Below are 25,290 nucleotides of genomic sequence, written 5' to 3'. Positions count from 1 at the left end.
GTTTTGTTTTTAAACGAGGTGTGCGCATCTGAAATGCTGATATGATAACGTATGCCATCCATGTAGTTTTGCGCAATGTGTAAGCCACAATGAATTACTTAAATGAACAGGACTGCATAATTATACAATATATTTACAATATTGTTTAAATACTATTGCAATAGTTACTCTCACCTTGGGGGAGAAACCTTATCTATGCCACTCATGATTTTATATGCACTCAGTAAGGTCCATGTGGGAAGAGTGAGCAATGTCAGGTTCCCAACTGTCAATATCTCTGAGGGTCCAACTGGGACCCAACATATTGATACAGCTACAAGGAGCGTATGACTGTGGCTGTATGCCACTCAGAGCTTGAAGAGATTTGGATGTCACCAAAAACATTCGCAAGTTTCCACAGATGTACCGGGGCAGAGCATTCTAACTGGCTGCATCGCTGTCTGGTATGGGAGTGGGGCTAATGCACAGGATCAGAATAAGCTGCTAGGAGTTGTAAACTTTGTTATCTCCATCATGGGAACCAGCTTCTGTCGTATCCAGGACATCTTCTAGGAGTTATGCCTCACAAAGCTGGCATCCGTTATTAAGGACCCCCATCATCCCTCCACTCATTGCTACAATCAGGAAGAAGGTACAGAAGCCTGAAAGCATAGACTCAATGATTCAGGAACAGCTTCTTCCCCTCCACCATCACATTTCTGAATTGACAATGAACTCATGAACACTACCTCATTACTTTTTTTTATTTCTATTTTTTCACCTCTTACTTAATTTAACTGTACATGTACTTAGTATAATTCAGAGTTTTTTTCTAATATTATGCGTTGCATTGTAATGCTGCCACAAAGACAGCAAATTTCACAACGTATGCTGGTGATACACTGATTCTGAAAGTTGCTCTTCAGCCTCCTGTGTGGCAGGACAGATATCCATCCTCTCTTATTTCTGGCAAGATCCTCACAAATATGTGACAGTAATAAACCAACGTGGACCCTGGTGTACCACAAAAGTAAAATTCTCTAGAAATGAGAGTTAAGACAGAGAGGAGAATGATATCTTCTTCTGTTTCAATTGTTGAGAACAGCCAAGTGGCAAAGAAAGAGCATCACCTCATTTGGGAGCTGTAACACCGTGTGGTCCTGAGAGTCATGGTAACATAACCTGCTCCACAGAAACGTCTTGGGTAACAGGATGCAATGTATGCCTTTGAGTGATCCCCACATGATATATGTTCATTCCTTATGTGCTGTGTCATGTGACATGCAATCATGGCCATGACCATGATTGCTCTTGGCAAATTTTTCTACAGAAGTGATTTGCTGTTGCCTTCTTCTGGACAGTGTCTTTACAAGACGGGTCACCCCAGCCCATTATCAATACTCTTTAGAGATTGTCTGCCTGGCATCAGGGGTTGCATAACCAGGACTTGTGAAATGTATTGGCTGCTCATTTGACCATCCACTACCTGCTCCCATGGCTTCACGTAACCCTGATTGGGTGGGGAAGGGGGGGGGGGGCGTTGCTACGCAGTTGCTACACCTTGCCCAAGTGGGAACTGCAGAGCGTTACCCCTCCTTTGGTAGAGATGTATCTCCACTCTGCCACCCAATGATATAAGTAAATATAAAATTATGAGAGGCACAGGTAGGGTAGATGGATTCCCTCTTCCTCTGTGGTGAAATGTCAAATAGTAGAGGGCATAGTTTTAAGGTGAGAGAGGAAATATTTTAAAGAGATATGCAGGGCAAGCTTTTTTTATGCAGAATGTGATAGGTTGCAGGAAATCGCTGCTGGGAAGATCTTGAAAGCAGATGTGATTGTTTAACAAGATAAGAGTCCATGGTGTTACAGAAAAGAAGTTGGCATGGATACAGTATTGGCTGACTGGCAGGAAGTAGAGAGTGAGAATAAAGAGGCCTCTTCTGGTTGGCTACTGGTGACTGGTGGTGTTCCTCAGGGTTTGGAATTGGGACCACTTACTTTTACATTATGTGTCAACGATTTGGATGATGGAATTGATGACTTTGTGGCCAGGTTTGCAGATGATGTAATGAGAGATGGAAGGGCAGGTAGTGTTGAGTAAGCAGGGAGGCTGCAGGAAGAATGGGCAAAGAATTGGCAGATGGAATATAGTGTAGGGAAGTGTATCAACATGCACTTTGGTAGAAGGAATAAAAGGATAGACCTATTTTCCAAATGGGGAGAAAATTTTAAAAAAATCAGAGGTGCAAAGTGAACTGGAAATCCTTGTGTAGGATTTCCTAAATGTTAACTTGCACATTAAGTCAGTGGTATGGAAAGTAAATGCAATGTTTGCATTGATTTTGAGACGACTAGAATAAGATGTGCAGGTTGACTCTGTGGTTGAGAAAGCATACGGTGTAATGGCCTTCATCAATCGTGGAATTGAATTTAGGAGCCGAGAGGTAATTTTGCAGCTATATAGGACCCTGGTCAGACCCCACTTGGAGTACTGTGTTCAGTTCTAGTCGCCTCACTACAGGAATGATGCAGAAGCCATAGAAAGGATGCAGAGGATATTTACAAGGATGTTGCCTGGATTGGGGAACATGCCTTATGAGAATAGGTTGAGTGAACTCAACCTTTTCTCCTTGGAGTGAGGGAGGATGAGAGGTGACCTGATAGAGGTGTATAAGATGTTGAGAGGCGTTACTCATGTGGATAGTCAGAGGCTTTTTCCCAGGGCTGAAATGGTTGCCACAAGAGGACACAGGTTTAAGGTGCTGGGGAGCAGGTACAGAGGAGATGTCAGGGGTAAGTTTTTTACTCAGAGACTGGTGAGTGCATGGAATGGGCGCTGGCAATGATGGTGGAGGCGGATACGATAGGGTCTTTTAAGAGACTTTTGGATAGATATATGGAGCTTAGAAAAATAGAGGGCTGTGGCTAAGCCTAGTAATTTCTAAGGTAGGGACATGTTTGGCACAGCTTTGTGGGCCAAAGGGCCTGTATTGTGGTGTAGTTTTCTATGTTCTATGAATCCTGTGGTTTTCTGTATTTCCTGGCTACCTGAAAAAGACGAGTATCAGAGTTGCATTGTACATGCATACTTTTGACAATAAAATGAACCTTTGAATTCTGTAAGAGCAAAGATGTGATGCTGAGGCTTTATAAGGCGAAGTTCAGACTGCACTAAGAATATTGTAAGCAGCTTTGGGCTCCTTATCTGAGAAAATGTGTTCTGGCATTGGAGAGGGTCCAGAGAATGTTCATGAGAATTGTTCCAGGAATGAAAAGGTTAACCTGTGAGGATCGGTTGATGGCTCTGGGCCTGTACTTGCTGGATTTTAGAAGAATGAGGGGGTATCTCATTTTAACCTATCGAATAATGAAAAGCCTAGACAGAGTGGGTGTGGAGTAGAAGTTTCCTGGAAGGCACAGCCTCAGAATAGAGGGAGTCCATTTAAAACAGAGATTAGAAGGAAATTATTTAGTCAGATGGTGAAAAATCTATGGAATTCATTGCCACAGATGACTATGGAGGCCAAGTCATTGGGTGTATTTAATGCAGAGGTTGATAGGTTCTTGGTTAGTCAGGGTGTCAAAGGTTACTAGGAGAAGGCAGGAGAATGAGGTTGAGAGGGAAAATAAATCAGCCATGGTGGAATGGTGGAGCAGACTTGAGGAGGCAGGTGGGCCTAGTTCTGCTCCTCTGCTTTGTGTCCTTATGGTGAAAGCTTAACAAGCATTTTGAAAGGCACATTAACCTAAGAGGCATTGATAAAGTGTACAGCCAGAGATTTTATTCCCCAGAGTAGAAATGACTAATATGAGGGAGTATAATTTTAAGGTGATTGGAAGAAAGAATAGCGGCAATATCAGAGGTAGGTTTTTTTTACATAGAGAGTGGTAGGTTTGTGGAACAATCTACCAGGGGTGGTGGTAGAGATAGATACCTGAGGGGCATTTAAGAGACTCCTAGGTAGGCATATGGATGAAAGAAAAATGGAAGATTATGTGGAAGGGAAAGGTTAGATTGACATAAGAGCAGGCTGAGTGTTTGGCATAATGTAGTGGGCCAAAGAGCCTGTGCTGTTTTGGATTGTTCTATGATTTATGAACAGGCAGGAATGGAGTATGTTTAGGCAATACAATTAGTTAAAATCAGTATGGGGCCCCCAGAAATTTTGGACAAACTGACTTGTCCTTGTGATGTTCTATAAACTGTATAATAGCAGTGTTGTCTTGACCATTTCCTCCGGATTGAAAACAGTTTGGTTGAAATTTCCTGTTTACAATTTACAGTCATGTGGCAATAGTGAGCACATGTTCAGACCATATCACTGGCTGTGAGGCACAGAGGCTGTGAAATCTTGCCTGAAGACCCATGCTTTTCTTCCATTTGTTCGCAAACTGACGTCAGCATAGAGCTGAAGACCTCCAGCACATTTTGTTTTTGTTGCTCTGACTGTGAGAAACTTCACGGGCACAAGTGTTATCATCAGCCAACCATCATGTAAACAAGACTTTAAAGACTTTGATCTAAGTCAAATATCCCTGGAATAAACTCCTCTGTTACGTGCTTGTGGACACAACTTTGGACTGATGAACCTCAGGATAAAAGGCTATTTCTGATGTCCCTCTCTGTTGGATATCCTCCATTCTATTCCTTACAAAAACTATTTACCAAAGCTACAAATTTGGACTTACATCAAACACCAATCTACAAAAGAACGTTGAGGCCCTGGAGTCAATAGAATAGTTCACAATTAAGGCTTCTAGTATTTTAAAGCTTTGAATCCAAAGTTGGTGTTAAGGAGTTTGCATAACCCATGGAGGACAACATCTGAATCCATATATATTTGCAGTGAGGTAGCTAAACCACAGAAGGCCATCAAGTTATACTGCACAGTCAATGTTTTGGGCTGAGACCTTTCACCAGCACTGGAAAGCAAGGGAACAGAAACCAGAATGATGAAGGATCTCAGCCTGAACCATCGACTCCATAGATGTTACCTGAATGCTGAATTCCTACAGCATTTGTGTGTGTTGCTCTGGATTTCCAGTATCTGCAGAATATCTTGTGTTGATAGAGGAATGGAGTCACAGAAATATGCAGCACAGAACCCGGCCCTTGCCGAAACAATTTAAACTGCCTACTCCCATCGACCTGCACCAAAACCACAGCCCTCCATACCTCTACCATCTATATACCTATCAAAACTTCCCTGAAACGTCAACATCAAGCTTGGATGCACCACTTGTGCTGGCAGCTCGTTCCACACTTGCACAACGCTCTGAGTGAAGAATTTTCTCCTCTTAAACTTCTCCTCTCTCACCTTAACCCTTGACCTCTGGTTGTAGTCCCACACAATCTCAGTGGAAAAAGCCTGCTTACATTTACCACATCTATAACACCATGAGGCCACACTTAGGTTGGAGGAGCAACATTTGGGTCGCCTCCAACCTGATGGCATGAACATCATTTTCTTGAACTTCTGTTAATGCCACCCCCCTCCCCTTCACCATTCCCCATTCCCATTTCTCTCTCTCACCTTGTCTCCTTCCTCTGGTGCTCCTCCCCCTTCTCTTTCTTCCCCGACCTTCTGTCCGCTTCTGTCCAATTCTCTCTTTCACCAGCCCTGTATCTCTTCCACCAACCAACTTCCTAGTTCTTTACTTCACTCCTTCTCCACTCCCCCCTCCCCCCCAGTTTCATCTATCATCTTGTGTTTCTTTATCCCCTCCCCGCACCTTCTTACTTTGACTCCTCATCTTTTTTTCTCCAGTTCTAATGAAGGGTTCGGCTCGAATTGTCGACTGCACTCTTTTCCATAGATGCTACCTGGCCTGCTGAATTCCTCTAGCATTTTGTGTGTCTTGCACAAATAATATTGAAAACCTCTATCAACTTTCCTCTCAATCTTCTACATTCCAAGGAATAAAGTCCTAACCTAGTCAATCTTTCCTTAATATTCAGGTCCTCCACACCCAGCAACATTGTTGTAAATTTTCTATGTACTCTTTCAAACATATTTACATTTTTCCCTTTAGGTAGGTGACCAAAACTACACACAATACTCCTAACCAGGCCTCACTAATGTCTTATACAATTCAACATAACATCCCAACTCCTTATCTCAATACTTTGATTTATGAAGACCAACGTATTGAAAGCTTTCTTTACGACCCTATATACGCGTGACTCACCTTTCAACAAATATTTCAGGTTTGTTAAGTAAGTTTGTATCTTTATTGACATTGATCTTTCTTGTGACCTATTGCAGACACATTGGTAAATATTATGGTTTCCCATTCCATTGCAATCTCACCACTTACTGGGTGGATAATCTACTCCTGAATCCCCCTGTTGGATTTATTCCTGATTATTTTATAGAGATGCCTCATAGCTGTTCTCATCTCTACAACTAGAGAGTAGCTCAGTTATTAGACGGCACCGTATAATAAATACTTAGACATATATGAAAATATGTGAATTTACTGTTGGCAAAGCTCTTCTGTGTGCTAAACCTCCGTGAAGACCTCCTTGAAGAGATGAAGCCAATAGGAAAATTGTTCTTCCCATTCATCTCACAATAGTACCCTGTATATTTTCAATATACACCTTGATGAGTGATCACCTTACTAGGTGATCTGGACTGAATAAAGGTACCTCCTGTATCTGATAAAGGAGCCACTGACTGTAGGTTTGTGGTCCTCTGCTACGGTACCCTATCCACTTCAAGGTTCAGAGATGCATTCAGAGATTCCATTCTGCACACCACTGTTGTAACGCGTGGTTATTTGAGTTACTATTGCCTTCCTATCAGTTTGAACCAGCCTAGACATTCTCTTCTGACCTCCCTCATTAACAAGGCTTTTCCATCCAAGAACTGCCACTCACTGGGTTTTTTTTGTTCTTCACACCATTTTCTGTAAACTCTTGAGACTGTTGTACATGAAAATTCCAGGGGATCAACAGTTTTAGAGATACTCTCTACACTGATCACTGTGTGGCTTGGCACAGCTCAAATACCATCTATAAATTTGCTGAAGCTGCAGAAAAAAAGCATGAAGGAGGTGTGGGATGGGATGGAGATCATCACCGGATGCGGTGCAAAGCGGAGGGCGAACATAAGTGGAGATGTGGAGAAAGCGAACCAGCTGAACAACTTCTTCAACAGGTTCGACAGCTCAATCTCATCCTCACCGCAGAAACCCACACCAGGCTTACTTCCCTCACAGGAAAATAGCCACTCACAGGAGACCTTGCCCATGCCCAGGATTACGGCTGCACAGGTGGAAGGTCAACTGAGGAAGATCTGTACCAGCAAGGCGGCTGGACCGGATGGAGTTTCCCCACGATTACTGAGGGCCTGTGCGACTGAGCTGGGAGAACCACTACAGCGCATCTTCAACATGAGCCTGGAGCAGAGAAGAGTACCCAGACAGTGGAAAACATCCTGTATTGTCCCGGTACTGAAGAAACCACAACCAAAGGAGTTGAATGACTTCAGACCTGTTGCCTTGACTTCGCACGTGATGAAGACCATGGAGCGGCTGATAATACAGAATCTGAGGCCACAAACCAGGCACGCCCAGGATCCTCTTCAGTTTGCGTATAAGGAGAAGGTGGGAGTGGAGGATGCTATCATGTATTTGCTGCACAAATCACTCTCTCACCTAGATGGGGCCAGTTGTGCTGTGAGGATTACATTCCTTGACTTCTCTAGTGCCTTTAACACCATCCAGCCCAAGATCTTAAGGCACAAACTAACGGAGATGGGAGTAGACTCTCACATGGTGGATTGGATAGTGGACTACTTGGCAGATAGACCTCAGTATGTGCGGTTGGGAGACTGTAGGTCTGACACGGTGGTCAGCAGCACAGGAGCGCCGCAGGGAACCGTACTCTCTCCGGTCCTGTTCACCCTGTACACATCAGACTTCCAATATAACTCGGAGTCCTGCCATGTGCAGAAGTTCGCTGATGATACGGCCATAGTGGGGTGTGTCAGGAATGGACAGGAGGAGGAGTATAGGAAACTGATTCAGGACTTTGTGATATGGTGCAACTCAAACTACCTGCGTCTCAATATCACCAAGACCAAGGAGATGGTGGTGGACTTTAGGAGATCTAGGCCTCATATGGAGCCAGTGATCATTAATGGAGAATGTGTGGAGCAGGTTAAGACCTACAAGTATCTGGGAGTACAGTTAGACGAGAAGCTAGACTGGACTGCCAACACAGATGCCTTGTGCAGGAAGGCACAGAGTCGACTGTACTTCCTTAGAAGGTTGGCGTCATTCAATGTCTGTAGTGAGATGCTGAAGATGTTCTATAGGTCAGTTGTGGAGAGCGCCCTCTTCTTTGTGGTGGCGTGTTGGGGAGGAAGCATTAAGAAGAGGGACGCCTCACGTCTTAATAAGCTGGTAAGGAAGGCGGGCTCTGTCGTGGGCAAAGTACTGGAGAGTTTAACATCGGTAGCTGAGCGAAGGGCGCTGAGTAGGCTACGGTCAATTATGGAAAACTCTGAACATCCTCTACATAGCACCATCCAGAGACAGAGAAGCAGTTTCAGCGACAGGTTACTATCGATGCAATGCTCCTCAGACAGGATGAAGAGGTCAATACTCCCCAATGCCATTAGGCTTTACAATTCAACCGCCAGGACTTAAGAACTTTTTAAAAGCTATTATTAATGCTTTTTGAGATAGTGATTTAGATGCATATCATATTTTTTACTGAGTTAAGTATTGTATGTTATTAGTTTTGCTACAACAAGTGTATGGGACATTGGAAAAAAAGTTGAATTTCCCCATGGGGATGAATAAAGTATCTATCTATCTATCTATCTATCTATCTATCTATCTATCTATCTAGAATCTCAGATGGCAACGAGGAGGTGTACAGGAGTGAGATAGATCAGCTGGCTGAGTGGTGGTGCACCGATAACCTTGTACTCAGTGTCAGCAAGACCAAGGAATTGATGGCGAGCTTCAGGAAGGGGATGTCAGGAGAACGTGGACCAGTCCCCATCAAGGGGCCAGTGGTGGAAAGGCTGAGCAGCTTCAAGTTCCTGGGGCATTGAGGTCTCAGATGATCTGTCCAGCATGTTGAGGCCATCATGAAGAATGTTTAATGATGCAGATTGTATTAACCAAACACCCTCTATCTTCCTTCCTTTCTCCTTCTGATTCCACCAAATTCTCTCACATCATCTTCTTTCCCCTTCCACATCTGATTGAATTAGCCACTCATCTACAAAATTAACACACTGGGTCTCCTGTCCTCCCTCAAAATACTTCCATCAGCCCTTCATCTCTCTCTTTTCTGGTTCCACTTATCACTTCCCTTTGTCATCAGATTCCGGGATCTGTAGCCCTTTGTAGTCTAGAGAGAGATGCTCCTGTCATTTGGAAGTGAATGGTTCATTGATAAATAGTCCACATCATGTTCTGAAATAGAACATCTTCATAAGTATTTTATGATTCTGATTAAAATAGAACAATACAGCACAGAAACAGTCCCTACAGTCCATGATGTCTGTGCCAAATTAAACTAACATTTCTCCTGTACATGATCTGCATCCCTCCACCCTGCATGTCCACGAATCTAACAGTCTCTTAAATACCATGGTCATATCTGCTTCCACCATGATCTTTGGCAGCCCGCTCCAGGCACCTATCACTCTCTGTGTAAAAAAAAATACCTGTCCTTCACAGCTCGCTTAAACAAAAGCAAAGATTGATAGGTTCTTGATTAATAAGTGAGTTAAGGGGTACTGGGAGAATGTGGGAGAATGTGATCGGGGGGGGAAAATATCCGCCATGATTGAATGGCGGAGGAGACTCTGAGCTGCACGCTTCCTCCACTACACCTGACAGCCTGTTGCAGGCACTGCATTCTCTGTATAAGAAAAAAACCTTGTCCCGTACAGAGTCATGGAGTTATCCAGCAGGCATCATGCTTTCTGGAGCTTAGCTCCTGATAGGGTCTCCCATGGCATTTAGGTTCAGGGGAAGGTTCCAGACAAACAGCTATTTAACCAAGACCTTGCTGGTAGATTGCTGAAGCTGATGACACATCACAAATTAGATAGACAGATAGATAGAATGATAGATAGATTGATAGCTGATCATCTAGTTAGACCGATAGATAGATAGATACCTCCATTGCTTGTTCACCAACTAGTTAGATAAACAGATGAATAGATGGATAGAAAAGCAGGCGCATAGATGGATAGATTGATAGATATATAGATTGCTGGCTGGCCAGCTATCTAGCTAGCTAGCTAGATAGATAAATAGATAGTAGATGGATAGATAGATAGGTAGGTAGATAAATAGATAGATGGCCAGCCAATTAGACATGTAGTTATATAGACAGATAGGTAGTTAGATAGATAGATGCCATTACAGCTCAGGGCATGAGAGTTAGGAGTTCAATCCTGGTGGTCTCTGTATGCTCTCCCTGTGGAATACATGGGTTTTCTCCGGATACTCTAGTTTGCTCCCACAGTCCAAAGCCATATCAGATAGGTTAGTCGGTGAATGTGAATTGCCCCATGATTAGGTTGGGATTAAATCAGGGTTGTTGGGGGTTGCTGGGTGGTGCATCTCAAAGGGCTAGAAGGGCTACTCTGTGCTGTATCTTAAAATAAATAAAATAAATAGATAGATAATTCAAGGGAGGCTGGAAAATCACCGTCTACTCTCCTACACTCCAAGGCAAAAGCTCCTAGCCTATCCCAAACTCTCCCTACAAGTATTTTTAAAACTTTCCCCCCTCATTTTAAAAGCATGTCCTTTAATGTTCCCTGGGGAAAGTTTTATGACCGTCCACCCACCTACGCCTCTCACTATTTAACAAATTTCTATCGGCTCTATTGAGTTCCGTACTTTTGATAAAGTGCTTGTTTTTAAAACTGCACTGAAAAGAACTTCCTTCCAAGAAGATTAAGTGTTTTAAAGTAAATCCTTTATTTATTTATTTTATTTAGAGATACAGAGCAGAACGGTATCTTCCGGTCCAACTAGCTGCACTGGCAAGCAACCCAGCTATTTAACCCTAACCTAATCACAGGACAAGTTAACCTACTAACTGGTACATCTTTTGTGGGAAGAAACCAAATCATCTGAAGGAAACCCATGCAGTTCACGAGGAGAATGTACAAACTCTTTACAGATAGCACCAGAATCGTTCAAACTCTGGAACACCCTGCGCTGAAATGGTGTTGCACTAAACACAATGCCACTGTGATGTCCCTAAAGTTAACTTCGTCACTGGATGTGGACATCACTGCCTGCAAATCATTGTCCATATCCAATTACCTCTGAACCTGAGGAGGGACAACAGCTTGATGGGGATGGAATGACACACAGGCCAGACCCCAGTAAGAACTACAAGATCCCACCGTTCAACAACCTCTTTGACCACCGGCCCCACCCCCCCCCCCCCCCACCCCAAGCCAACCATCAGGCAGGAGGCATTAGGACAAGGACTGTTAGGATGGAAGACAACTTCTTCCCCCAGGCCACGAGACAACTGAACTCTCTGCCACCACCCACATCTCGTCACATATGAAGTCCCAGTACCATTATACTGTTTACCTTTTAACTTATTAATGCACCCTTTTATTTGTTAATTTTACGCTTTTTGCATCATATGTCAATGATTTGGATGATGGAATTGATGGTTTTGGTGCAAAGTTTGCTAACGATATAAAGATAGGTAGAGGGACAGGTAGTTTTGAGGAAGCAGAAAGGCTACTGAAGGACTTAGATTAGAAGAATGGGCAGAGGAATGGCAGATGGAACAGTGTTGGGAAGTGCACTGTGGTAGAAGAAATGAAAGGGTTGATTATTTTCTAAATGGAGAGAAAATACGAAACACTGTGATGCAAAGGGACTTGGGAGTCCTTGTGCAGGATTCCCTAAAAGTTAATTTGCAGGTTGAGTCTGTGGTGAGGAAGGCAAATGTAATATTAGCATTCATATCAAGAGGACTTTATAAATGTTGAAACTTTATTAAGCACTGGTGAGGCCTCACTATTGGGAGCAGGTTTGGGTCCCTTATTTTAGAAAGGATGTGCTGAAACTGGAAAGGGTTCAAAGGAGGTTCACAAAAATGACTCCAGGATTTAATGGCTTGTCACATAAAGACCATATGACGGCTCTGGGCCCGTATTCACAAGAATTCGGAAGAAAGAGGCATGATTGAATCAAAACCTATCAAATACTGAAAGGCTTTTATAGAGTGGATGTGGAGATGATGTTTCCTATGGTGGGAGAGTCTAAGACCAGAGGACATAGCCACAGAATAGAGGGGCGTCCTTTTAGAATCAAGATAAGGAGGAATTTCTTTAGCCAGAGGGTGGTGAATCTTTGGAATTCTTTGGCCAAGACTTCATGTATATTGAAGGCAGAGATTGATAGATTCTTGATTAGCAATTCAGACCCTTAACAATTCAGACCCTTAGCTACTCATCAAGATATACTTTGGTAGCACATATACTAAATTTGGAATAATACAGAGAATATTAGTGTAGACCTTGCACAAGGATAACACATTTGTGAAATGGATAGGGGAGAACCAGTGGATGTGGTATATTTAGATTTTCAAAAGGCTTTTGACAAGGTCCCACACAGGAGATTAGTGCGCAAATTTAAAGCACACGGTATTGGGGGTATGGTATTGATGTGGACAGAGAATTAGTTGGCAGATAGGAAGCAAAGAGTGGGAATAAACAGGACCTTTTCAGAATGGCAGGCAGTGACTAGTGGGGTTCCGCAAGGCTCAGTGCTGGGACCCCAGTTGTTTACAATATATATTAATGATTTAGACGAGGGAATTAAATGCAGCATCTCCAAGTTTGCGGATGACACGAAGCTGGGGGGCAGTGTTAGCTGTGAGGAGGATGCTAAGAGGATGCAGGGTGACTTGGATAGGTTAGGTGAGTGGGCAAACTCATGGCAGATGCAATTTAATGTGGATAAATGTGAGGTTATCCATTTTGGTTGCAAGAACAGGAAAGTAGATTATTATCTGAACGGTGGCCGATTAGGAAAAGGGGAGGTGCAACGAGACCTGGGTGTCATTGTACACCAGTCATTGAAAGTGGGCATGCAGGTACAGCAGGCGGTGAAAAAGGCAAATGGTATGTTGGCATTCATAGCAAGAGGATTTGAATACAGGAGCAGGGAGGTTCTACTGCAGTTGTACAAGGCCTTGGTGAGACCACACCTGGAGTATTGTGTGCAGTTTTGGTCCCCTAATCTGAGGAAAGACATTCTTGCCATAGAGGGAGTAAAAAGAAAGTTCACCAGATTGATTCCTGGGATGGCAGGACTTTCATATGAAGAAAGACTGGATCAACTAGGCTTATACTCACTGGAATTTAGAAGATTGAGGGGGGATCTTATTGAAACATATAAAATTCTAAAGGGATTGGACAGGCTAGATGCAGGAAGATTGTTCCTGATGTTGGGGAAGTCCAGAACGAGGGGTCACAGTTTAAGGATAAAGGGGAAGCCTTTTAGGACCGAGATGAGGAAAAACTTCTTCACACAGTGGTGAATCTGTGGAATTCTCTGCCACAGGAAACAGTTGAGGCCAGTTCATTGGCTATAATTAAGAGGGAGTTACATATGGCCCTTGTGGCTAAAGGGATCAGGGGGTATGGAGAGAATGCAGGTACAAAGTTCTGAGTTGGATGATCAGCCATGATCATACTGAATGGTGGTGCAGGCTCGAAGGGCTGAATGGCCTACTCCTGCATCTATTTTCTATGTTTCTAAACGTTCCATATTTTTAGGCCTACTCAGTAGAGCAGAGCAGTTAGTGCAATGTTTTCCAGCACCAGCTTTAAAATCGGCCAGTGTTTGATTCTCACCATGAACGTATCCTAATTGCTCTTAAGTCTTGAAATTGAACCCACATGCGCTACTTCTGATGGCAGCTCATTCCACACCCTCACCACCCTCTGAGTGAAGATGTTTCCCCTTAAATATTTCACCTTTCATCTTTAACCTGTAACCTCTGGTTCTAGACTCACCCAACCTGAGTGGGAAAAAAAAAACTTGCTTGCATTTACCCTATCTATAGTCCACATAATTTTGAGATGGACATAAGGAAAACATGACGTAGGTCGGAGGGATTGCTGTCTGGATGGTTTTGATTTGACTTTTAACTGGTTTGGCACAACACTGTGGGCCAGATGCCCTGTTCCTGTGCTGTACTCTTCGATGTTCTATCAAATCTCTCCTCATTCTCCTAGACTCCAGGAAATACTGTCCTAACCTATTCAACCTTTCCCTGTAACTCAGGTCCTCAAGTTCCAGCAACATCCTTGTAAATTTTTTTTTGTACTCTTTCTGTCTTATTTCTGCCTCAGTATTTGGCTGGGCAGTAGAGTAGCATAGTGGTTAGTACAATACTTTGCAGTACCAGCAACCAGGGTTCAATTCCCACCTCTGCCTGTACGGAGTTTGTACGTTCTCCCAAGTGTGACCAAGTGGGTTTCCTCCGGGTGCTCTGGTTTTCTCCCACATTTCAAAGACGTACAGATTGGATTTAGTGTGTTGTGGGCACGCTATGTTGGCTCTGGAAGCATGGTGACAATGGTGGGCTGCCCCAGGTGCATCCTTTGGACTGTGTTGGATTTTGGCACAAGTAATGATGCACCACTGTGCCATCTTGTGACTGGTTTGTGCCAGCCTCTCAGTCATCTTCCTCAGAGCAAGATCCAACAGCAACATGATTATGGCTAGATCTGTTTCAGTATTGAGTGATCACGTTTGATTACTATAAAGCAGGCTTTGCCCACAGGAGGGGCAGTAAATTTCATTTACAGTACTGTGCCAAAATCCCAGGCACGTATATAAAAACATATATATATATATATATATTCTAAGACACTTGCACAGTACTGTAGTCATTTTATGTATTGCATTGTACTGCTGCCACAAAGACAACAAATTTCACCACATATACCGGTGATATTTGAACTGATTCTGGTAAGAAGCCAGGAGCTACACCCTAAACCTATGCCCTCCAGCTCTTGATTACCCACCACTGGGGAAAAAGACTTGGCAAAATGGAATACGGATTCATTGGACAGAAGATGTTGATTATTTCAAATGCCTGGTGATGGAGGAGAATGGTGTTTGATATAAGTAACACTTAATATGAATCAAGAAGAACAGTAATCATCCCAGTAAGAGGGAGGTCATGAAACAATAGTCTCTGGGACGACCCAAACATATGCTCATGGTTCCCTTCAACTCCAGGGCAACACTGTGTTCCTGAGAGCATTAAGAAATGCCTGAAAGTGTAGGGGCAGTCAGCATATGCGGGCTGTTTCCGCACTTCTACTGGGATGCCAATGAAAATAATAATCTTCTGCAACGTGCCTGATTAGCCAAGGGATTTGAGAACAATTTCCATAGGATTTCCTGGAATCCACAACAGGATGATTTTGTTTCCAATTTTGAGATTTGGCTTGTTGCCACCAGTGAGAATGTCCACAGCCCCAGGGGTGGGGAGGGGGGTTGAAGGCAGAGTGCGAAATTGTGCTGGTGAATGAATGGAGCGTAGGCGCTCTCCAAACTTCAGCTGTCGTCCTTGGTGGGATTCATTGTGTTGCAGTACGGAAGGAGTGCTGTGTTGTTGGGGAGGCAGTTGGAATTAGCCCTTAAAGAGGTGCACAAGATGATAAGAGGCATAGATCAAGTGGACAGCCAGAGAATTGTTCCCTGGGCAAAAATGGCTAATTCATGGGGACATAATTTTAAGGTGACTGGGGGAAGTATGGTGGGGGGGGGGGAATATTAGTTCTTCACACAGTTAAGGGTATTGTTTATTTTGTATATATTTGTTATTGTAACCTATGGTAATTTTTAATGTATTGCTGTATTGAGCCTATGAGCTTCTGTACTTGGCATAGAGCGTTGGGCTTCTGGGTTTCACAAGACCTTCATTTACTAATTGTCGTCTGAGCGAGAGTCGTTAAGCCCTTGAGATTTTGGTTTAATCTTATCAGGCTCATTGTGACTGGCACAGGTTTCCCGCATTCCATGATTATCTAAAGAGGACTCTTGTTTCGTCCCTTAGCGTATACATGTATATAGTTATAGTCATTGTGTTGGACAGAATGATTTGTCTCATTCATTCCTTCGAGACTCTTGTATTCCATGTCTAATCTCTTGCTTCCATCTCTTCGTGGGAAATCCGCTGTCCTTTTCCTGGGTCGCGTTGTTGTCAGCGCTCTCCGTGACTGAGGCTGCCTTCCGCCACACCCAGGTTGAGTCAGCGCCAGCAACTGTTGTGACAGAGAGAGCCTACCGTTCCTCTACACTTGGGTCCAGCCCGGTGAACGTGCACAGTGACAATTGCACGGTAGCGTAAAGCAGTTAGCGCAGATGCTTTACAGCGCTAGCAAGCACTGAGCAGAGCCAAGCCACATGCTTATGGGTTCATGGACCAATTAGAAATCTGATGGTGGAGGGGGAAGGATAATGTTCCTAAAACATTAAGTGTTTCATTAAAACATTAAAATTAAAACATTTAACATTAAAACATCTTCAGTCTCCTGTAACTCCTCCTTGATGGTAGTAATGTGAACAACGATAATGAGTCAGAATACAGAGGAGAAGTGGAGCAGCTGGTGGACAGGTGTGACAACAGCAACCTAAAGTCTGAACGTGGAGAAGACCAAGGAAATTAACGTGATCCTTAGAAAGGTGCAGGTGAACCATCCCCCTCTGCAAATACATGGCTTCTCTGTAGAGAGAGTTAAGTGAACCAAGTTCCTGGGAGTTCACATCACCCGGTGCCTCAATATCACCTCCCTGAATAAGAATGCACAGCAGCACCTCCACTTCCAAAGAAGATTGAGGCAAGCAAGGCTTCCCCCACCTCCCAACCATCTGAACCGAATTTTACGTGAACACCGTTGTGTCCTGAGAAGCTGTATATCCATCCAGCATGGGAGCAGTCGAGCGTCAGACCACAACTTCCTACGAAGGACTGTGAGACCAGCTGAGAGGATCACGGGGATCTCCCTACCATCCATCGGGGACATTTATCAGCACCGCTGCATACGCAGGACCCCACCCATCCATCCAGCAACCTCCTTGACTTTCTACCATCAAGCAGGAGACGCCGATGCATAAAGACAATAATGGTCAAGATGAGAAACGGTCTCTTCCCTCAGGCCATTAGGCTTCTGAACACCCTATCACATGGCAAGCGAAGTGTCACTGGTTAATTTGTTCTGTACTGTAAATATTTAATTTATGCATTTTACTTTGTATATTTATGTATGATTCATTTAATTCTTATTTTCCTAAGTTATTGTGTTATGCTTATTACTGTGTTTTACACCCTGGTCTGGAAAAACATAGCTTTGTTTGACGGTATACATATATACATGTACATGTAAATAGTTAAATGCCCTGGATGGTGAGGGTCTTTGATAATTGATGTCGACTTCTTAAGGCACCACCTGTTTACGATGTCCTCTGTGATGAGGAGACTAGACCCCCTCCCCATTCTAAGAGTGTGAACTACACTATTTACAGCTTGAGTGATTCAGCCTTTATTTACTCCCTAACATGCCTCCCTTTTGGGACACGGCCTTGGAGGTCTGTACTCTGTGAGGTTAATGGTATTTCTGCATGTTCTGAGACTTTCTCCTTGAACCCCTCACCCTATCTCCCTCAGCTAATCAAGGTCCTGAGTCACCTGGGAGGAAGGAAGCAGCCGATTTGCCTTGGAATGTGGAATTGGAATTATCTTTTGGCATTGTCTGCCGATGAAGGCTTTTGTGTAGCTGCAGTGAGTTGTTTATTAAACTGCTGGGGAGTATATTGGGGTTGTGTGGAGAAGACTTCCGCTCTGCGTTGCCACTACTGCCTTCCTTGGCGGCAGGGTAGTGTAGCAGTCTGCGCAGTCGCTTTCAGCTTCAGCACTCACTTATCGGGGGTTTGATTCCTGCCGCTGTCTGTAAGGAGTTTTCTCCGGGTGCTCCAGTCTCTTCCTACGTTCCAAAGACGTGTGGGTTAGGCTTAGTGAGTTGTGGGCTTGCAATGTCGGTGCCAGAACCAGGGTGACATTTACTGGCTGCCCACTTACCCCAGCACATTGCAAATGATGGTGTAAGCATAGAACACCGTGCAGGCCTTTTGGCCCATGATGCTGTGCTGACCCTTTAATCTACTTCATTAGCAATCTAACCCTTCCCTCCCACCTAGCTCTCCATTTTACTTTCACCTGGTAGGCTGGACTCTGGTTCAGAAGATTTAAAAAGATAAACGTGCCATCTTATTTATCATTTGGAAGTGCTTGGATGCAACCTGCAAGTGTCACCAAGCTTCCAACACCAACAAAGCATGCCCACAACTTCCTAATGCTAATTGAGATGTTTTTTTGAACGTGGGAAGGTACCAGAACACCCAGATGAAAACCATGCAGTCTAGCTCCTGACAGACAGTGGCAGGAATCAAACCCTGAACAGTAATTGTTGGACGGTAGCATAGTGGTTAGTACCAGCGTCCTGGGTTCAATTCTTGCCATTGCCTGTAAGGAATTTGTCACATTCTCCCTGTGACTGTGCAGGTTTCCTCCAGGTGCTCTGATTTCCTCCCACAGTTCAAAGACGTAGTGGTTGGTAGGTTAATTAATTATTGTAAATTGTCCTGTGATTAGGCTAGGGTTAAATCGGGGATTGCTGGATGGTGTGGCATGGAAAGGCTGCTCTGTGCTGTATCTCAATCAGTAAATAAAACAAAAGTGATTGTACTAATACTATGGTTACGTGCCACCAAGGAAGACAGGAGTGGCTACTCATGCTCACACCTCGTTTCTAGGCCGCGTCCATGTCTGTTTATATATCTGTAAGAATATCTTTGCTATATCTGAAAAGGTCATTGGATTAGACAGTACTCCCCGTACTTGGCTTTCTCGCATGTAGACACTTTTGTTTTTGACACAACGGGACATTGTGTTGGGAACTGGCAGTTTCCCAGGGAAAACAATGTGGCTTCAACTTGCCAAGGCCTGCTGTGACTCCTGATTTAGCCAACGTGGGCTTCACAGTAACTGGTTCAGAACACAAATCATGGAACTTACAACAGAACAGGCCTTTTGGCCCACAATGTTGTGCTAAACTTTTAACCTACTCTAAGATAAATCTAACCCTTTTGACCTTGCACCTTATTGTCCATCAGCTCTGCACTTTCACTGTAACACTTTATTCTGCACTCTGTTATTGTTTTGCCTTGTACTATTTCAATGTACTGTTGTAATGAATTGAGCCATATGAATCAAAGTTCAAAGTAAATTTATTATCAAAGTACATATATGTACGACCCTGAGATTCATTTTCTTGTGTACATTCGCAGTAGATACAAAGAAACACCATAGAATTAACTCCAACTACAACACAGAGTCTTGCCATCTTCAGAAGTTTTCTGATGACTCTGCCATAGTTGGATGCATCAGCAAGGGAGATGAGGCCGAGTACAGGGCTACGGTGGGAAACTTTGTCACATGGTGCGAGCAGAATCATCTGCAGCTTAATGTGAAAAAGACTAAGGAGCTGGTGGTGGACCTGAGGAGGGCTAAGGCACTGGTGACCCCTGTTTCCATCCAAGGGGTCAGTGTGGACGTGGTAGAGGATTACAAATACCTGGGGATACGAATTGACAATAAACTGGACTGGTCAAAGAACACTGAGGTGGTCTACAAGAAGGGGTCAGAGCCGTATCTATTTCCTGAGGAGACTGAGGTCCTTTAACATCTACCGGACGATGCTGAGGATGTTCTACAAGTCTGTGGTGGCCAGTGCTATCATGTTTGCTGTTGTGTGCTGGGGCAGTAGGCTGAAGGTAGCAGACACCAACAGAATCATCAAACTCATTCGTAAGGCCAGTGATGTTGTGGGGGTGGAACTGGACTCTCTGACGGTGGTGTCTGAAAAGAGGACGCTGTCCAAGTTGCATGCCATCTTGGACAATGACTCCCATCCACTCCATAATGTACTGGTTAGGCACAGGAATACATTCAGCCAGAGACTCATTCCACCGAGATGTAACTCTGGGTGTCATAGGAAGTCATTCCTACCTGTGGCCATCAAACTTTACAACTCCTCCCTCGGAGTGTCAGACACCCTGAGCCAATAGGCTGGTCCTGGACTTATGTCCACTTGGCATAATTTACTTATTATTATTTAACTATTCATGGTTTTGTATTGCTATATTTCTTCACTAATCTTGGTTGGTGCAGCTGTATAACGAAACCCAATTTATCTCGGGATCAATAAAGTATGGCTGTCTGTCTGTCTGTCTGAATTAATTAAAGACCACACCCAACAATACAGACAAACAACCAATGTGCAAAAGGCAACAAATTGCCCAAATACAAAAAGGAAAAAAACCAATAATAATAAATGAATTAGCAATAAATATCAAGGACATGAGATGAAGAGTCCTTGAAAGTGAGTCCATAGGTTGTGCATTGGGGTGAGTGAAGTTATTCCCTTTTTGGTTCAAGAGCCTGATGGTATACGAGTCAAGCTTTTCACTGTTCCTTGGTACATGTTACAGTAATAAAACAATTGACCAATTTATCCAGCTTCCACAACTCTCAGAGGTGAAGAACTGCAGAGGTTCCCCACCCTCTAAATCTTACATTACGGGGGATCTTGATCAGCTGAAATCCAATTAGTTCCATTGCCCTTCACCTTGTTTCCTGGCAATTTATCTACACACCTATCAAATGGGCTTAGAATGGTCTTCTTACTCATTAAAGGTGAACTCTTGACCTCATAATCTACTTCATTACACTAACTTACTGCTTGTTACACTGCTGGTGTTTAGGGCAGCAGTAAAGGTTCTCTATCTCTGTCTGTATAGAAGGATTTTTCATTGTTTTTTCTTTAACAATTATTTTTTGACTAATCAGGGTTGTTACCCCTGAGCTGAACCCCTGGACCTGGAGGACCAGTGGATTACTCTTGGGCTGGCCTCTACCTTTTGATCTGTTTGGCATGGGAGACCCTACCAAGAGCCAAAGCATAAAACCCTGACTCCAGTCAGCATGGATCTCCTGGTCATTGAGGCACACAAGCCTCCAAACCCTACAACAAGATTGTGGTCCTCTTGGAAGTACCTCATTATGACCTTGCACCATATTGTCAGCTTGCACTGCACTTTCTCTGTAACTGTAACACTTTATTCTTCATTCTGTTATAGTTTTACCTTGTCCTAGCTCAGTGCACCATGTAATGAATTGATCTGTATGAATAGTATGCAAGACAAATTTTTCACCGTGTCTTGGTACATCAGCCAATAATTCATCAATTACCAACTGATGTGTGATTTGCAGTTGCCAATCTACTTTGGTAGATGAAAAGGAACCATCATGCAGACTCTTTTTTAGACAGCGTACATAAGAAATAGGAGCAGGAGTAGGCCATCTGGCCCATCAAACCTAAGATCATAGCTGACCTGGATGTGGACTCAGTACCAGTGACCTTTACTCCATAACTTTAAGTCCCCTGATATGGAAAATTCTATCTAAATGCACCTTAAGTCTTTTGAATGAGGTAGTCTCTACTGCTGCTTTGGGCTCCTATGTCTTAAGGTCTTTTGTAAAGAAGAATTGGGAAAATTTACAGTTTCCAGATGTAGAAAGCTGATAGAGACCTATCCACACAAACTCAAGGCTGTTATTGCCTCCAAAAGTGCGTCTACTAAATACTGACTTGAAGGGGATGAGTTATTATACAATTAATTATTTTATGTTCAATAATTGTAAAAAATTTAGACCAATTTGTAGAAATCTGTTTTCACTTTGACTTAAAGGAGTCTTTCTGCTGATCAGAGTCAAAAAAGCCAAATTAAATCCGCTGTGAGTCAATGCTGTAAAACAATAAAACATGAAAACTTCCAAGGGGTTGAATACTTTTCTAGGCACTGTAATTTTATGTGTTTCTGGAAGATCTCATCTCATTCTTTTGAATTCCAGCTATTACAGACCCAGATGACTCAATCTCTCCTCACAGGCTCACTTGCTCTTCTCCAGAATCAATCTGGTGAACCTCTTCTACACTGAAAGGCAGTGTATCTTTCCTCGAGTGAGGAGACCAAAACTGAATTCAGTACTCTAGGTGCAGCCTCATTGGGACCCTGCACAGTTGCACCATTACCACCCTGCTTTTAAGTACAAACCCTCCAGCAATGGAGGCCAACATTCCTTCTTGACAACCTGTTGCATCTGCAAAAGCACGTAATGTCAAGATTGAATGCAGGTCTCAGCAACCAATGACTGCACACCTGTGAAGTATGAGGAGCATTTGAGGACTCTGGGCCTGTACTCACCGGAGTTTAGAAGAATGAGAGGGGATCTTATAGAAACCTATCAATTATTGAAAGGCCTAGCTAGAGTAGACATGGGGAGGATGTTTACAATAATAGGAACTGCCGCAGAATAGAAGGATGTCCCTTTAGAAGAGGGATTCCCAACATGGTGTCCATGGATCCCTTGGTAAATGGTTGTGATCTATGGCATATAAAAAATGTTGGGAACACCTGCATTAAAACAAAGATGAGGAGGAAATTCTTTAACCAGAGGGTGGTGAATCTGTGGTATTCATTACCATGGAAGGCTGTGGAAGACAAGTCATTGGGTATATTTAAAGTGATGGTTGATAGGTTCTTGATTAGTAAGGGCATCAAAGATTACAGTGAGAAGGAAGAAGATGTGGTTGAGAGGGATAATAAATCAGCCATGATAGAATGGTGGAGCAGACTCAATGGGCCAAATGCCCGCATTCTGATCTTACAGCTTATTGCCTATGGTCTGTTCATACCCAGCAAATGGGCTTAGGTTCATTTTGTCACTTAGAACGGACAGCTTGCACGATAAAGGTGATCTCACATCAACCTTGCACCATATTGTCTGCTGCACTGCACTTCTCTGTAATGCTTCGTTCTGCATTGTGTTATTGTGTTAGCTTTTACTATCTCAATACACTGTAGAAATGAATAGAGCTCTATGGATCGTATGCAAGACAAATTTTTCACTGTGTCTTGGTACATGTGACAATCAATTACAATTTCCAATTGACAATCATTTATATAGTACCAATTACCAACGCTGTAGCACTAATATACTGAATGGCTTCCTTTTGTACTGCGAATGTCAGTGCCTTGTTCATTAAAGAACAGATGAGCTTATCGACATTGATGAGCAGAATCTCCTACCTTCGCAGAACCGTATTCCGTCGCCCGTGAAGCCTGTGTTGCAGTAGCACCCGGGCTTCCCAGCCATCACGGTGCAGTTCGCATTCTTGTTGCATGTGTTGCCGCCACAGTCTGTGTTGGTGTGAGCGCCAGATCTTGGTGACAGGGAGCATAGGTCCAGTAGACTGGACAGCCACACTACAATTCAAAAAGGCAGGAAGGCAATTTGGTTAAAAAACACAGCACAGAGCATTGAATAAACAGAACTATGCCATCAAGATCCTTTGTAATTTTGAAAACCTCTGTCCTGTCTCTCAATCCCTATAAGACATAAGAGTAGAAATAGACCATTTGGCCCATTGATATGGCTCTGAATTCGAAAGGGACATCCTTGTATTCTGAAGCTGTGCCTCTGGTCTGAGACTGTTTGAAAAATCGTCTTCACCTCTACTCTACCTAGAACTTTCATTATATCATAGGTTTCAATGAGATTCCCCCTCATTCTTCCAGATTCAGCGAATACAGGCCCAGAGCCATCAACAATCCTCACACATTAACCCTTTCATTCCCAGGACCATTTGTCATAAACCTCCTTCAGATTCTTTCCAATGCCAGCACATCCTTTCTTAGGCATGGTGCCCAAAACTGCTCACAGTACTCAAAATATGGTCTGAGCAATGCCATGAAAGTCTTAGCATTATGTCCATGCTTTTATGTTGTTACCCTCTCTAAAGAAATGCCAATATTGCATTTGCCTTTCTTATTACAGACTCAACCTGGAAGGTGACTTAAGGAATTCTACACAAGGACTCCCAAGTCCCTTTGCACTTCCAATGTTTAACTTTTCAGCCATTTAGAAAATAGTCTACACCTTTATTCCATCTGCCAAACTGCATGACCACACACTTCCTTACATTGTACGCCATCTGCCATTCTTAATGCTCCAAGAATGACAGGGTGACTTGGCGCATTCCTTAGACATGACCAATGTAGAAGCTGCATTAATAGCCATTTTCCAAGCATGATCCTCAGCTTGGGGTTCTGAATGCAGGTCAGAATGGGAGCTAAAGACCAGTCAGCCCATCTTGTCTGTGCTGCCCCTTTGAAAGAGTGACCAAATTGTCGAAAGGTCAAGGAATGCTATTTGACCAATCAAGTCCAGGGTGTCTCTGTGGAAGCTTGAACCCTTTCGCTCAAGCTCTGACATTTCTCAAACAGGAGAAAATCTGTAGATGCTGGCACTCCAAGCAATACACATAAGGAGGCCTGCTGAATTCCTGTAGCATTGTGTGTGTGTTGTTCTGGCATTTCTCTTCCTTTTAGGTACTGATCCAATTCCCTTTCAGAAGTCCAGACAGAAAATACATTTCTCTCTCTTGCACATTCCAGGTGTTACAAGTGATACAAAGTGTTAGAGGTGTTCCAGGTGATACAAAGATAGGTGGAGGGGCAGGTAGTGTTGAAGAGGCAGTGAGTCTGCATGGATTAGGAGAATGGGCAAAGAAGTGGCAGATGGAATATAGTCCAGGAAAATGAATGGTCATGCACCTTGTCGCTAAGTTTGTGGATGATCAAAAATAGGCAGGGAGTGCTGAGGAACCAGGGAGTGTGCAGAAGGTCTTGGGCAAAGAAGTGGTGGATGGAATACGGTGTTGGGATGTGCATGGTCATACACTTTGGGAGAAGGAATCAAGACAAAAGCTAATTTCTAAACAGGGACTACAATGGAAATCAGAGGTGCAAGTGATCTTCGGAGTCCTCGTGCAGGATTTCCTGAAGTAAGGGTTCCCAACCTGGTGTCCACAGAACCTTAGATTAATGGTACGGGTCTATTGCATAAAAAGGTTGGGAACCTCTGTCCTAAAGGTTAACTTGTAGGTTAAGTCAGTGGTAAATGTCCCTCTCACCCAGGACATTTAAGAAGGGTGGGAGGCAGCAGAAAGAAAACTATAGACCTGTTAGCCTGACATCAGTGGTTGGAAAATTGTTGGAATCAATTGTTGGGGATGAGATTATGGAATACCTGGAAGCACATGACAAGATAGGCCAAAGCCAGCATGGTTTCCTGAAAGGAAAATCCTG

The 25,290-nt window shown here is 43.4% G+C and overlaps 1 protein-coding gene and 1 non-coding gene across 2 annotated transcripts in view; one reads left to right on the top strand and one right to left on the bottom strand.

Moving 5' to 3' along the window:
* The window catches only part of adgrl4 (adhesion G protein-coupled receptor L4), a 154,049-nt gene that overhangs the window by 108,664 nt on the left and 20,095 nt on the right, over positions 1 to 25,290 (bottom strand). Inside the window, exon 2 of the mRNA XM_073062561.1 lies at positions 23,230 to 23,406. Coding sequence (XP_072918662.1) covers positions 23,230 to 23,406 — 177 coding nt within the window. The remainder of the gene's footprint in view (positions 1 to 23,229; positions 23,407 to 25,290) is intronic.
* On the top strand, positions 12,458 to 12,565 carry LOC140737446 (U6 spliceosomal RNA). The gene has a single exon (XR_012101148.1). It is a non-coding gene; the product is annotated as a U6 spliceosomal RNA (small nuclear RNA).

Source organism: Hemitrygon akajei, chromosome 12 (assembly GCF_048418815.1).
Source record: "Hemitrygon akajei chromosome 12, sHemAka1.3, whole genome shotgun sequence".
NCBI lineage: Eukaryota > Metazoa > Chordata > Chondrichthyes > Myliobatiformes > Dasyatidae > Hemitrygon > Hemitrygon akajei.
Note: the sequence above shows the minus strand (reverse complement) of the source record. Positions and strands in the feature narration are given on the sequence as shown.